This window comes from Uloborus diversus, chromosome 2 (assembly GCF_026930045.1).
Source record: "Uloborus diversus isolate 005 chromosome 2, Udiv.v.3.1, whole genome shotgun sequence".
NCBI lineage: Eukaryota > Metazoa > Arthropoda > Arachnida > Araneae > Uloboridae > Uloborus > Uloborus diversus.
In genome coordinates, this window is record NC_072732.1 from 43,862,011 (window position 1) to 43,878,932 (window position 16,922).

General features: G+C 31.9%; 1 protein-coding gene across 1 annotated transcript in view; it reads left to right on the forward strand.

Moving 5' to 3' along the window:
• The first annotated feature begins 1,650 nt into the window (after positions 1-1,650).
• Positions 1,651-16,922, forward strand: part of LOC129235260 (synaptic vesicle glycoprotein 2B-like) — a 51,232-nt gene continuing 35,960 nt past the window's right edge. The window contains exons 1-3 of the mRNA XM_054868973.1: positions 1,651-1,845; positions 3,205-3,352; positions 4,823-5,003. Coding sequence (XP_054724948.1) covers positions 1,651-1,845; positions 3,205-3,352; positions 4,823-5,003 — 524 coding nt within the window. The remainder of the gene's footprint in view (positions 1,846-3,204; positions 3,353-4,822; positions 5,004-16,922) is intronic.

Below are 16,922 nucleotides of genomic sequence, written 5' to 3' on the forward strand. Positions count from 1 at the left end.
CCTGTATTTTATTACGAACAGTTTTTTTCTGTAAAAAATACGGATAACTTCTTCAAAATTTAGTTTTTTTTTTAAAAATAATTTGCGAAATCAACTTTAAATGCTTCATTAAGATATAAAATAATTAGCTAAATAAATAGGGTAGACCAGGGCACGTTTACGCATGGAGCACGTTTACGCAGTGCCCTTTTTTCAAAACGAATTATAAATTGAGAGCTAACAGTCATAACAGATTGATACTGCTCTCTAGCACATGTTCGCATATGCTTTTAAGCATCAGTTGAGCTTCGGTCTAGCATGCAGAAATAATAATCTGTTTTTTTACCCAGTTGAGTAAGTTTTGTGTTGAACGTTTTGAAGCTTGTTGTGAATAAATAATACTTTGTTAAAAAAGAACAAATACATAAAAATTAGCAAAATTTTATCCTTTTTTGAGAATTGTACTTGCATGAACTGAAATGTTATTATTGTTATTTTTCACGTTTAAAATAAATCCAAACTTGGCGACGGGGCAAGTTTACGTGTTGACGTCGGAGAACCTTAAGGCACGTTCTTACGGTACCTTACTTCCAAACGTGCCCTGACGCTTTTTTCGCTCCGAACTGCCTCAAACCTTTTTAATATTTTTGGGCTCTTTAGTTTTGAAAATCACCATTTATTTTTTAATTTAATTACAGATTCATATCTTATAGCTTACAATCATTTAATTCTGTCTTCATGCCAGTTCAGCTTTTACTTTATACACTATTTAGTCTGTAATAAGTTTGCTTTATTTTAACGATGGTAATATATTATGTTCAAAACACTAACAGAACCACGTTAGGTGTCGAAATAAATATGCATAAGCGCGCCCCGTGTCCGGGGCAAGTTTCGCAACCGATTTGGACTCAAAAGTAATTTTTTTAACGGTTAAAAACACAAACGGAGCATAAACTGAATATACCAATTTTGACTCCATTAACTGCTTCATAAAATCGCCATGTCTAAAACTTTCTAAGTTGAAACATAAAAATTAGAAAATTCATTGAAAAAAATCCGCGTAAACGTGCCCCTGTCTACCCTACATCAAGTTGTATATAATCAAAGTTTTGTCAAAATGTATAATTAGTAACAGATGAGTAAACATGACTACGATGCAAACGTATTTTTTCAATGATAGCAAGGCAGAAAGTAAACAAGTTGCCAAGCCAAGTGACGTACATGTAACCGAAAACTACCAAAATTTTAAATTAGTTTAGTATTACTGCTGCAAGATTCATCCACGTACACAATAGGCGATGAATGACTGGAGAGACTGCTCAACTTTTGAATCTGCCAGTGCTAAATTAAATTTTAAAATGTTAAAATGTTAGGGGATATTTCGATAATTGGGAATCTGGCGCGATCATCTCATTTTTGGCGTAAATAATTTTATTTTGGTAACCCTGCTGATTCATAGTAACCCTATGGGAATAGATGTTTTCAATCTCTTTGTTTTGATTTGTAAAGAAAAATACCTCTCGCGCAGGCGCTGGAGCCAAAAATTTACGCCAATGAAGAAAGATCGCCAGATTCACAATTATCGAAATGTCCCCAAATGTTAGCCTAAATCAGAATATTTAAAATGTTTAATTTCTTTTCCAGACTTGAAAACTTTTCTATGAGTTAACCATGCCAAAGAAAGAAGATTCCGAAAGTGAATCTCTTCTGCTGAGTAAGGATGGACAGACAACGGGAGTCTCTTACACAGAAGAAGGGTGCCTCCTGGGCCCTGGGAGTGAAGCATCTGAGAACATTCGAGAAATGGATTACGTAGATACAGATGTATCAGTGTACGCACAATTTCACGAAGATGCTCTAGCGCAGGTAATGTTTTGTATGTTGCAAATGTACTAGTGCCTTAAATGAATTTAAAAATGCTTTTAATTACATTACAGTTAAACTTGCTTATAACGAGCACGAAGGAACTGCGATATTTGCACGTTATAACTGAGTACTGATAGAAAACGAGTTCGTGAAAAATCATAAAATTCGTACATACTTGCCTTGTACTTCCGCTACTTCTGCACAGTAGTGGGTACAGTGAGACACAGCAGTTTAGCTACATTTTTTTATTATTAAAAAACACAGAAATCAGTTTCTTTCAAATGATACAGTATTTGTCACTGTAATAAGTATTATAGAAGTCGATCTAGAAAAAACTAGGAATGTACACAAGCGAAAAAAAAATAAATAAACGAAATGCACTTTTGTCTCAGTTTCCCCAGTAAGTGGGAACTGATGTGCTAATGAAATTTAGCTACCAACGTAAAGGTAACTCATATTCTAAAACAGGTTAACTGCCTTCTGATCTGTTGTAACTACATCTGCCTCATGATCCCAATCAAGGGTTAAACTGCTGTCTCGAGTTCCGTAACGAGTTGTTTTGTATATTTATTGCCTTAGATATAAATTTTACCTGTAACAATAGTAAAAATGTGTTAAACCGCCCTGAATCGGTGATTTGATGTAGATGTTTTTGTAATATGGTCTACATGCGTACAATATTCATCTTATGTCTGCTTTTTAAGCTTGAAAAACAGAGTATTGCTAAAATCAAACATTTCTTTGAATTTTCTTCATATATGTGTGCCTGAGCTACATCGGTTCCATTAAAAAAAAAAAAACCTTAAATGATTTCACTTCGTGGAAAGTAATTTTTTAACCTTAAAATAAATTATGAATGGCGTTGCTATTTTAAAACACAAAAATGTAAGGCAACAAATCTACCTTTATTATCACATATAGAAGGCGCTTTGGAGAAGTTTACGTAGAAAATGACTTGATAAGAAGTGAAATGAAGAAAGGGATGAGAACTGGGTGCACTTTACTGTCATTGTTTTAAAATTATTTCTTAAATGAAACGTTTTTAAAGCTGAAGCAAGACAAATAAGTTACGAATGATCGAATATTGCTGCTGTTCAATAATAATATACTGATTAATAGTTGGAATGTCAAGAGTAATCACATTTTCCATTTCGAGAGAGAAAAGGAGAAAATCTATCGTATCAATAGAAAGTTGACACAATCCCAAAAGCTTCTTTGCAATTGCCAGAATTTCATTTTATTGGCTTTAAGAGCCATGAACCAAGTGGAGATACTTTTTGGCATTATATCTCTGAATTGCTTTTAAGTATATTTGTGACTTTCTCCAATTTAAAGAGAACAAACAATCTTATTTTTCAGGGCGGTTTCGGTCTCTTCCAGTGCTTTCTTTTCTGCGTCCTGGGATTAGGTTTGGCAGCAGATTCTATTGAAGTGTTTGTTATTGCATATGTGTTGCCAAGTGCAGAAAAAGAACTTTGTATGGATGATTACAGAAAAGGATGGCTTGGTAAGCAAATGTTTCATACTTTCCTGTTAATATTAAGAAAAAAAAATTGGAAATTCTTTGTTATTTCGTAGTATTGATTCATACTTTTTTTTTTTTTTTTTTTTTGATTTTGAAAAACAACAACAATTTTATCAAATTCTGTTCTTAAAATGGAATTTATGAAAGTTTACTTAACGAAACATAAAGAATGAAAAAAAAAATGTTATTGTGCAGAATTTTTAGCCATTTTATGTACAAAAACAAGCATTTGCATTCCAGCATTCAATACATCTTTCAATCTTTTTTTTTTTGTTTTCAACGAGATATCATTTTATTTGATGCGGTAACCACTTTACCTACTGGCCATTTACCCAACCAGACCTTACTCTTTTCTGTAGCTGTGATTTTAATACTTACGCCTGTATTCACCAAACTGTTAAACTCTAAATCAGACACCTGAACCGCATATTGAAGTCTTCTTATTAGTTGCATGAAGGCTTCGAGTGGCAATATGGCAGTTTGACAGAGGTTTGAATCGTCTGAAGAGTATGAGCGTTGGTGGTGAAATAGCAGTATCCTAGTATCCAAATGAAGAATTCCCCATCCTTTAAGAGGAATGCCGTATTTCTCTGAAAACCACCGCCAACATTAATGAGCGTTGGCCATGTTTTTATCGTTAGGCAAAATGTAGTAAAATAATGTATACATAATATGTAGTAATGTAATATAATCTATGTATATAAATGGCTACTTCTGTTTGTAAGGATGTCTGGGGTAAACTTCAAAACTATTGGATCGATTTTAACCATTTTTTCACCACAGATATCTACATTATCTGGAAGCAACATAGGCTATAATTTATTTCTAAAAAACTTAGTTTAAAAAAGTTATGATACAAAACAGTTAAGTTCATGTAATTTCCACATTGAATGATTAAATATAAAACCCATTGTTACAAAAATGCGTTGACTTACAACAGCAATATTAATAGTTATCATAATGAAAATTTTGAATCAAGGCTTCTCCGGAAGGAAACATGAATTTAAAGTCATTTAAACATTTGGAAACTTTACTTTTTGCACACTTTGAGAAACAAAGTAGAAAGCTTTTTTTTTTTTTTTTTTTTTTTTTGCATGTGTGTACTAGTACTATTTAATTAAATAATTAAAGCGCACGGTATTTTTTGGGATACGGTATTTTTTTGTTAGCTCATATTTTTGAAATTCTTCAAATTTTTTATGCTTAAATGTTGTGATTCCGTTTCTAAATAAATAATATTTCGTTATTCATACTTATTGCTATTTTACTTTCATGGGTAAGGAAAAAGCTTGATTTTTAATCACGTCAAAACGGTGTGTTTTGAGTTCTTTCAGTTATAAAAAAAACGAATGGAAGTAACGATTGTTTCTTACAATTATTACTGACCCAGGCAATGCCGGGTATTTTTGCTAGTGTTTCATAAATGAAGTAACCTGATGTTTCTCCCCTTAGCGGCGATATCTTTTTTCGGCATGATGATTGGAGGTTTGGTGTGGGGAACTCTCGGCGATAAGTTAGGTAGAAGGAGGACCCTTGTATCAGCGCTTACCACAAATGCGGTATTTGCTGTAGCTACTGCGTTCATGCCTACGTATGGTCTATTCATGCTTACAAGGCTCTGCAGCGGAATAGGGTAACTATAACTTTTTTTTTTTCAAAACTAAAAAAATATTTTTATTACTATGTACGAACTGATCCTATATATATAATTTTTTTTCTACCGTTGAGTAACATAGCAAAACTTATAAATCAAATAATGAAAAAAGAAAGGGCTCACACACAGGGTAATTGAAATAAAAGCGGAATTTAATATAACTTCTGCTGAAAATTAGATTATTAGTTTCCGACGGCACAGATGTCATTGTACATCTGTGCTTTACAGCGTTAGATATAAATTATCTCCATTAGAAACTTCTTTTGATTTGAAAATATTTACATTACCGTACATTAAGAACGATTTTGTTACCTGACACTCTTTAGTTCACATTTGAGTCCGTGAGAAGCAAAGGGATGTAAGTGGGAAAATTTGGAGATAACCAGTACACGTGGTAGGTGAACCTCTCCTCTGTCTTGGGGCAAGAGATGGTACTAGTAGTACCTGGTAGTTGCTGCTATACAGCATGATTTAGAAAGAAAAATCAGTGAAAGCCTACCTAGAATGTTATGTGTAAACGCGTTTTACTCAAAACTTCAAAAAAAAAACTACTTACATTCCTTTGCTTTTCACTACCTCATTTTTTAAACTGCATTTATTAACCAATGAACTAGTTAAATTTTCTCAATACAATGGCCATCAAATTTTGAGAAATTTTAAGCAAAATAAAAGAAATCCACGATGTTAATAATGTTCTCAAATAAGTAACAAAATAACTTCGTCCAAAAATAACAAGCTTAATCTCCCTTGTGAACATCGATTTGCTAACAGCGACCATATATTTCTCTTTCGATTTTCTTTGGATCAATCAATAAGAATGTATATCATTCTTAAATATACCCTTTTATATTCAAAACAAATTTTGGAAAAATGGTGTGTAAAAAAAGAAGTTCGTATTAATTTTAACAGTACGCTAGTTGAATAGGACTTAAAAGTCAGTTCACGTACTGTAATTAAGGTTTCATTAGAAGCTGCTACAGGAAAAGTGTTTTGGAAGAGCAAGTAGAAGAAATAACTACTTTACTGCTAATTTTCTTCCCAATTCATTTATGTTCCAGCTCATAAAATAGTAATCTTTTTGCGTGGCCAGTCTATGTTTCATACCTCTAGCAGTGAATAAGTAGCGTACCTAGTTGAAATATTTATTCAAAAGAGTATTCTTGCGTGGAATTTTATTAGATTTAAACTGCTGTAGAGACTCATCATATAATATTAGAAAAATAAGGCTTCAACCATTTATTTTATTCCGGTTAAGAGGAAATTTTAGATTGCATTCATGATTTCTGCAAATTCTTGAGTCTATTGGTGCTACTGATAAGACAATCTTATATCTGAGCCACTAACAATTGGTTTTCCGATTAGCCAACGATAGAAAACTACGCCTTTCAGTAACTGATATTATTGTTATTATTATTGTTGATATTATTGATGTTGTTATAATTTTTATTACTTTGTTTGCTATTATCCTTAATATTATTATTATCACAAGTAAAATGATATTAAATATGTGGGAATGACTGTTGTTCTATGTTTTTAAAGTTACAACAGAATGTTGCTAGCATACGTTTTCCTTGAAGTACGACTTTCAATCACGAAATTTTATTAAACCCACATACTTCGATAACATGTAGAGCATTTGATGGCACGCACTTACTGCAACACTTCTTTCTCTCCTCCGGACTAATAATAATATTGAATGACTTCATCAACGTCTTATTAACCACTTTTTTGACTTAAAAGCTCTTTCTCTTCAGGCTTGTCTTCAGAGTAAGAAGCATTTTCATATGGGTAGTTCGAGGGACTATGCGAGTGAAAAGTAGTAGAACTGCTGCCCATTTTCCTTAAAAAGTTGTTCGTTCAGCTATTTTTCTGAACTTGATGATGGCACGTTGATCCTGAAAAAAGTCATTCTTATGTTAGCCGAGAACGTTCGGAGGGCTTAAGAAAAGAATCATTACGTCTTTACTGTGCGTCCAACATGTTCCATCTTAGCTACTTACTCAAAAACCGTCCTAGTCGACTAATACCGGGAATGTAAATGTTAAGTTTCTTAGGACTTTTTCTGCCTTACATTTCAGCTTATGACACTGAGTGTCTGTGAAGGAAATATTCTTTAAAATTCCCTTAATATTCATTTAGGGCGAATGGGGAGATAATAGGATTCGCGTTTGTAAAGTATGTCATATAATATTTAAATCTTGCTTTAAATATTGGGCTTTAAATTTACGCCAATTTCGGATCATTTTTATGAGAGAATTATTTAGTTCGCCATTTGACATTAGTGCAGCATTATCATTTTCTCAATATTTTAGATTCAACATTGATTATTTATTTAAACGTTATTTCTACAAACATACAGCAAAAATGTTTTATTATAATATTATTAGATTTCAATTCTTAAAGTCTGTTTTTTTTTTCTTAAAAATATAGTCTACTAGAACATGAGAAAGAGTAAATGTAAACCGCTATTCAAATTTTGCAAGACAAAAAGATTTATAAAGATGAAAATGGTAATTAAAATATAAAATGATATTAGTCACTGCGTTTAATCATTTGGAAATGAAACAACTTCATTATATTTTACATATGGTAATCTGAATAATAATAGCAATTGGAAAAGTTACGAGAATTGAAAAATTCCTATAATAGCATTTTATCGTTAATTGAAACTGTCCAAAACGTTCTGAACTTCTTCGTACACAAAAAAGTGCAATAAGAAGGTGAAGAATTCCGCCTTTTTTTTAAATTTTCTTCTGATGATCAAATATTTTCTTACAGAGCTCTGGAGTTTTAAGTTTTCTTGTGTTCACGTTGTGTAAAACGATTCAAAAACTTCTTTGCAGCAAACAAGAACTATTTCCGAGAATACGAATTTTTCCTGGTACTGCTTTTAATACAGTGATAATTAATCTCAGAAAACTGTGAGGAATTAAAACTAAACAAATGAACAAATTCCTCTTTAACTAAACTATAATTACCTTAGAATAAAAAATAGAAAGCATCCAAATCCAGTCAAGAGTGTAATTAGAAGAACCTTGTTCTCCAATTTTTTTCATTTGGTAGGAATTCAGTGAAAGAGAAGATAAGTGCATCAAGTCCGGGAAAATAAACTAAGCACGCATCATTTTAATGCTCTTTCAATTACTTCAGAAAAAAAATGAATAAAAATAAGAGATATTTTTCCCCTTTCGAAAGGAATTTAATTGAAGATCTGAATATTTTAATTCATAAAGAGGACATGTCCTTAAACGATGTCTAATTTGATGATGATTTCGGTATTTGTGCAATGCATTTGAAAAACTTCGTCGTGAGAAGCGAAAATTAGTGTTTTAATACAGAAAAGAAATACGTTTTTTAATTGCTGTGTTAAACTTCATACTTAACCTGCCATAAACGTTTCATGAAAAACATAAATAAATAAAATAAATGAGATTAATTTTGTTTGATCTTGAAATAATACCTCTTACAAAACAAGAAAATGTCAAAATATTTTTTTCAGAATGACAATTCCTTTTCAAAACATTTCAATATTTGACTATTTATCAATAGAATATATATATTAATTGATCATCCTCTTCAACAGCTAATAATTTCCTTACGAAACATATCAATGTTTAACATGGAGAAAATCTTTAATCTCTGTTCCCTTTATCGGTCAGAACTTTTCTTACAAAACATCTCAACATTTAATTAGTGGGCAAAAGAAAATTTTACTCTATAACTCAATGAGCAATTTACAATTTCTGTACAAGACATCTCTATGTTTGGTTACTTGACACGATAAAATATATTCATTGATCATCCTCTTCAACAACTAACAATTTCTTTATGAAGCACTAGCAGTACCCGCACAGCGATGCCCGTGCTAAAAATTTAATTTCTCCGAGAGAGATCTGAAGTAAAAAATGTGACTTTTTCCAATGGTGTCAAAAAGAAAACTGTGGGACAATTCCGTCACTTTTTATTGATAGATTTAATGAAGAAAGTAGTGCCTAAATTTTAGCTAAGCCTAAAAAAGTTCGAGCTAAAAACGCAAATTACTCCCGTCGTAATGAAGTTAGAGCATTGAAACAAATTGCTTAGAACGCGGAAAATTCTACCCTTTTCAACGATATGTTATATTAATATGTGCAAGTAATTTTTCATCCCTTTAATAGCCAATAATAGGCAATTTACGTGAAATTCTAGACTAAATAGGAATAAAAAAAGAACTATTTATCGGATTTTTTTCGAATTATAGCCTATGTTACTCAGTAAGAAAACACCTTTCATATAGTGAAGGAATTTTTCAAATAGGTGCAGTGGTTCCGGAGATTACCTCAAACATATAAACACACAAAAATCAGCCCTCTCTCTTTATAATATTAGTATAGATTTCAATGCTAGATCATTTAACGCAAAAAAAAAATGACTATTTCCTTCAGCAACTAACACTTTACTTTTGCAAAACAACTCAATATTTGATGATTTAATCAAAGAAAACTCATTACTGAATACCTCCTTCATTGCAAAGAAGAAACAAAAGGATTTTACAGCAAACATTTCTACACCGCGGTTTCGAGCAACTTTTCCTGTAAAGTTCACAAGGGGCTGTTTCTCCTAGTACTGTGAATAATACAGCACACTACTATGCATGGACAAAAAAAAAGTACCAGCATTTCAGCTCCGTTACATATGGTAATATCAATACAGATTTACAAGCAAGAATTTACAGCCCAAAGAAAGAAAAGTTCATCCAGAGCGAGGGTTCAAGTGTACTAAGACATTTCTCAACTACTGAGGCTCGATCGTAGATCATGCTATCCTTATTTACTCACGTACGTGCTACCGTTTAGCTCCGCGCATTATTTAAAGCGTTTTCTATTGGTAACTTGACTAACGTGATAAAAAAAAGTTGATATTTCACAGCAAGAAATGTTTTCAGATAATGTAACATTAGCGGCGATTGGAAAATACAACAAACATTTTTTTATGTATAGAAAAAAAAGCTCAACAAATGTAGATTATTCGGTTATTTTCTAATAAATTTCGTCCTTTTACTTTTTTCGTGAAAATTTTTGAATTTCGAATTTTGACGGATTTATAAGTTTTGATGTGTGTTGAGCTCATTTCGAGCATTTTTGGAAAATGTCAATCTGTGTGTCTGCATGTAGTATGTATTGCTTAAATTTCTTGCCAATCCCATTCACATAACGTTAAATGATGCATCACAGGCAAAGTCAACGTACAAGTTAAAAGTTTCAAGAACTACTAGCGAAAACTAATGGCATAAACGCCATATATAGCTATATTAGAACTAATTTAGTATATACTAGAGGACCCGACAGACGTTGTTCTGTTCAAACTTTGTAAATTGAAAAGTTAAAAAAATTCAATAAACTATCAAGTGTTTAAACCGTTCTGTTGAAAAAAAAAAGTTAAAAAAAATGTTTTAAGCTTCTTTGGTGTCAGAATGCGTATATTTATTACAACTTGATTTATCTAATGCCCACTGAGCAGTTGATTTATTAACTTATTTTTTCTTCCGTATTTGATGGTTTGTTCCTTGAGCCATACTCAAAGGATAAAAAGCGTCCTCAGATATTAAGTGTAAAAATCGTGGATATTTCGATAATTGGGAATCTGGCGCGATCGTCTCATTTTTGGCGTAAATAATTCTATTTTGCTAACCCCGCTGATTTATAGTAACCCTATGAGAATAGATGTTTCGGTTCTCTTTGTTTAGATTTGCAACGAAAAATACCTTTCGCGCAGGCACTGAAGCCAAGAAAATTGACGCCAATAGAAAGATCGCCAGATTCCCAATAATCGAAATCTTCCCTAAAAATCTGACTACCCATCTAGAACAAACGGGAAATCCCGCTGCAACATCCCCCATATGAAAAAGAATAAAACAATCGAAAGAATATCATTTAGAAAAATTTTAAAGGTAAAAACAACTCTCTGAATAAACGAAAATCACTCATCCTTCAAAATAAACACATTCTTCAACTAAAATGACTAAAAACTCTTTAAAAACGAAAAACAATTCTTTACAATTTGAAATATTTCGCAACAATATTTCGTATAACAATATTTCGTATAAACAAAAAATACAATAAGTTACATTAACAGTAGCTTTAAAATGTAAACAAATGATCTCGAAAATCTATTGTTTACAGCCAAAGTTGCCAAGCCACCATGTTACTGTAATCCAGCCGAAAATTGAGCAAAGCCAACTCCGACCGATTAGCGGTCCGATCTTTTGAACGAAAAACTTTTAAACTTCATATATGGCCTAATTTGTTCTTTCCACTGCACTGATCTTTTTGTGTACAGAACTACCCTGTTGTAATTTATCTGGGTGAAAATAAAATTGGTTTCGTCTTTAAATTCCATCATCTTTTCCTTTAATAATGTACTGATTAGTTAGGTAATCCTTAAAGTCTTCTTGACATTAGTGCCAAAACTCAGATGGATTTGAGCCGAGAAACAAATGTTGCTAGGTTCGATACTTTCTGATCATTTGGTTAGGGAAACCTAAAGCACCGATCCGGTAACATAGTTCACTCGACGTTAAATCCCGGTTATCATAAATTTGCCATTTCAACTGCGCTTGCTTGCGGACTTAGCTGATTTCAAAACTCTTGCTCAAACTAATGAAAAACATTTAAATTTGTTAATATGAGATGAGAACAGATAAAAATTCGAAATTACAAAGCTTTCTTTGATTTAGTTTTTACGCCTCGGTAAAGATTGAGTTTTGCGTCTTAATTATTAATGGATTCGGAGTCTGATTTTTCTATCAAACAAAGGCCCTTTTCAGGGCCAAATTTTTAACCTCAGAAGAGCGTATCGATTTGCAGCATCAGTTCCAATACTAAGCCGAACCCTCAACCTAAATACAAATGTATAATACTGAGCTGTTTACGCCTAACGTAAAATATCCGCAAAAGACGGATATTTGTAATATTCCGATCATTTTTGAAGTACATAACGTGTTTTACGTTTGCATTAAATAAATATTTCCAAACCTATAAATATTGAAGTGTCATTTTTCTCTTTTCTTTATAAAGATTATCAGTTATTCATATCCGTAGTTTCATATAATGTATCCCGAAATCGTTGTGAAAATATTCTAATTGCATTCATTAATTTGTTGGGACTCTAGCACAGCCTAAATATAAACAAGAAACACGAAATCTTAAAACAGAAAGCCCAAAAAGCTAAGTCCGTGCGCAAGCGCAGTTGAAATGGCAAATTTGTAATAACCGGGATTTAACGTCTAGTACATAGTTCAACTACGACGACAAAATACACGTTTTGCACGAACCTTCCAGTACTTGACTTTAAAATATATCACGGGGCCTAAAATCGTTGCTTTCAAGAGAGAAATGAAGGCTTCTCTCTCTCTCTCTACGTTTTATCTATTCTCAATTGACATATCACAGTAGGAAATTTCATTACAAAAAGCAGAGCTGGCTTTTGTATTGTCCTTTGGCAACGGGTTAAATATTTATTTCAGTTCTCGCTCAACAATAGGTTAAAATAAATATTAATCATTTGGGAGATATAACCATCCAATGTTTAAATTAATTAATTAATGAACGAAAACGTTTCCGATTCCATCCATCGCGCTTCAAAACCATGCTTGCCACAACTTAATTACACACAACAAATTTGATCAAAATCGGTCCAGCCGTTTAAAAGCCTTATGGTGACAAACGTCCGCACAGAAGATTTTTATATATTAAGATACACATAAAAATAATAGATATACAGTTTCGTGATGGCAACAACATACTAGTTTTTATTAATATTTGAACAGCATATCTTACAAAATGTAACAGTAAAAAAGTATTTTGCCTAGCAGTATATTCCTTATCAAGTACGTAATTTTGCAAGTGTATAATAAGAAATATATCTCAGTTAAATATCATGTGAAAAAAAAGTAATTTTTTCCAAACTTGATCGAATAAAGTCACAAAAAAAAATATATTTTAAGCACTTTTATCATACTTGGCCTGATTGTCACGGAGAAATCTGAGGTCTGGTTTTTCTTATATCTCAGCAACTACATTAAAATTGAGATTTCGGAATTTCACTAAATGATTTGCTTAATCTTAAAGTACAACTTAATGCAGAAAAATTAAAATTCTAAAATAAAATTATTATTTCGGTTAGGATGAAAAACATCAAGTTTCATGTAATTTCAACATTGAATGTTTGAATATAAAACCCATTGTTACAAATTTTGTTGCTTTGCTACAGTAATGTTAATAGTAATCATAATGAAAATTTTGAATGAGATGCTCTCATCAATGAAAATAATAGATAATGGGGCTAAATAAGGAGACATATTAGGATCTTTACCACAAGTAACTTGTATGTTTTGAAACATAAATTAGTTTGGGAAACCTTTAATATTCAAATGGTTTCAATTAAATTAGCACACAAATGAATCCTAGAGAAGAACAAAGATTCATTTTTAGTGCCAACTGCTTAAAGTTTTAGGCACGTATATTGGTTTATTTCCCTTTCGTACAGAGCATTTACGTGAAAAAATAAGGTGAAGTTTCGTAATGGTAACATCATTCTATTTCTGAAAAACATTTACCATTAAAAAGAATAAAATAACAGAATTAAAAAAAAAATACTAAGCACTTTTTATAATGCACTCAAAAAGACAAAATAACTTTTCTGAGTTAGAAAGGACTTTTTAAGTATTCCTGTAGTTTTCAATTATTCCAAGGAAATCACCCCGCAAACGAATGAAAATGCGACTCAAGTCATTTCAAACCGAACTTTCCAAGAAAAATATGCATGTTTCAAAACTGAAGTTTATGAAAGCTAGATAATGATAAGAAATTCTCTACATGACTTGAACCGCACTTTGCTTCATTTGCGGGGTCATTTTCTTGGAATAATTGAAAACTACAGGAATACTTAAAATGTCCTTTCTGACTCAGAAAAGTTATTTTGTCCTTTTGAGTGCATTATAAAAAGTGCTTAGTATTTTTTTTTAAAAATTCTATTATTTAAAATAATATTTAGAGAGAGCACATTTTACAAAATGTAGCAATAAAAAACATTTCGCCTTCCAGAATATTCTTTATAAAACACCTCATTTTTTAAGTATATTACAACAAATATATCTTAATTAAATATTAGATGAAAAAAAAATAATTTTCAAACTTTATCGAATAAAAATCTAAGAAACATTACGTTATTAAAGGTAACCACAACCTCATTATATGTTTCCTCTCTTAAGATAAAGACCTCAAAGCAGAAAAAGAAGTGTGATATCCAAAAAAATAATAAATATCGGCTCCCTACGTAAAGTCTCGGGTTACTCAGGAAATTAAAGCAGAGAGAAATGTGTATTTTTTCCGCTCCTGCAACGGTACTCCACCCAGCGTGAAACAATAATTTCTCCTGGGAATTGAGAAAAATAGCATAGGAGTAAAGTTTGTAAGGGTTTAGAAGAAAAAAACAAATCGTGTTCCTAAAAGGCAATTGTGGTGAAAATGTCAGGGGAAATATACCTTAGCTGAAAACTTTTCTTCTTGAAAATCGGTAATTGAAAAGAAAGTGAGATTAGAATTTAATGGGAATATTGTTGTTAAAATTTAAGATGTAAATACAGAGCAGAATATAAATTGAACCATTACTTCTTTTCTAATTAAACTATGACCTGTGTTTTTTTTTTTTTTTTTTTTTTTTGTGACGTATAAGTAATTAGCAAAAATGTTCAAATATATTTTCACCAACTATCTACAATAATATTAGATTTTAATAACATTGCCGAAACTAAGATAAAAACAAAGTAGTTTTATTGCATATAATAAAATTTATCACACAAAGTTGAACGGAAATATAACTGAGATCGAAAACAAACTGTGTAAGTAAAGTTATTTAAAAGAAATTTGAAAATTCGAAACGAAAGCGAACTGCGTAACATTTTAGTTAAGAGTAAATTAGTGAAAAAAATTTTCAAGCAAAAGGAATATTTGTCGCGCATAAAACACCAATTAATTACTCCAGCGATTAGAAACGATATCAATAAACTAAAGTGTGTAAACTGCTGATGAAAAATTTTAAAAATGTCTTTTGACCCGACCTTGCATTCAACCAACAATTTCGACTTTATCTTCTTGTTAGGTTATCACATTACTAATGCTAAATTATGTGTGATCAAGATATTTCTTTTCGATCCCTTGGTGCAAAATTACAATTGGCTATTTTATCCATTTCCGCCCAAAAATTAAAAGAAAAATACAGACATTCTATTAAATGTTTTTGCCAGGATTATCGTGAATGCAATTCTAGGTGATGACGTAACTACTGCAATCCTGACTGATTCAAGGACAGATTATTTGCTTTTCCTTGGCAAATATTTCGATTGTGGATTTTTTGTGGTTTCCATAGATATCACGTATGTAATAGAAAAAATTAACGGAACGCAAGTTCCTCCAAGAATTTCTGCTTCGTAACAACGGCATGAAAGAGTTTTGTAACTATAAAAAGAAAATAAGATTGAAATTTAGGGGGATTTTCTTATAACTAGTCAAGAAATAAATTACAGAACTATTAAGCAATTCCCACATAAAAAAATCTATTAGCTCCACCTTTCTTCCAAATTTCAAATCAAAAAATTAATAAGTTAAATTTTGCCGTTACAAATAATGTGCATGGAGCTAGGGGGGGGGTCATAAACTTTTTCGAACAATATCCAAACAATGTTGCCATTTGCGTAATGTAAAATTATCATGATTTTTTATCGTCAGAACGAAACTAATATTTAATCTATATATACAAAGGTGACGGTGTTTGTTTCTTTGTTTGTACCCGATGGCCAGAAGACCCCATAGCACCTACAGCCCTGAAACTTGGCACAAAATTCGAACGTACCCCGGGGGTCTGCACCTCGAAGCCTGAATTATAAATTTCTAATTAGTTTTTTCATAAGTAACTAATTAAGCTCAGATTTCACGTTTTTGTTTTCGGGTTTTTCGCGTAATTAGGGGGTAAGAAATCCTCCCCACCCTCTAACATTGCATGTCGTTGGAAAGAACTTTCTTTTCCGAACAAGATGGTGTTTGTTCCGTTTCTCTCAATTAATTAGAACAAGAGATATAAGAGATTCTATTTAAGCCACATTTCAAGGCTAACCTTAATTTGAGTTTCTGCTATGACGTCATCTTTGCGATACGGATGAAAAAATTTCTTAAGTGATGTACAAAAATCAAACATACCCCTGGGGTCTGCACGACGAGTAACAAATTTTGAATTTCGGACAAGAAAATTTTAAATGAATTTTTAAAAAAATCGTTTAAAATATCCATCAATTCTTCAGACGCCATCCAGCGCAGTACACATGCGCAGAAGACCTGACAAACGAATTCTGGCTTGAAATCAGAAACGAGTGGCTTAAGGCTTAAAATATCAAATCGACTATAAAACCGCAGAGGATTCTTACGGAGGTAAAAAAATATACATAATCTTCAATTCGAGCAAAGAATTAATACGCTTAGAAACGTTGCAAAAAAGAGACTATGGCGTAATGTAATCGTATACGATTCGTCATTAAGAAATGCAATTATCTTTTTTAATGAAACCTCTTTAAATAATTACTCAAACGGTGTAAGACGGAAAGATAAAAATGTTTCCTTCTTATAAAAGCCGAGATTATGTTTTAAGCGATGCTTAGAAACTTTTAAAAGATGTTTATCTGGTGTAATTTAACGTTATGACTTCTAACTTACGTCTGCTATGACCGGGGAGTCATCTCGTGCATGCGCAGAAAGAAGACTCCGGCGTAGTTTAATTCTCTTGCAACGATATTTAACGTATATGCTAAAGCTTGATTTCGTCTGCTATGAAAAGCATTGTTTTAACCATGAAATACTAAAAAGAATA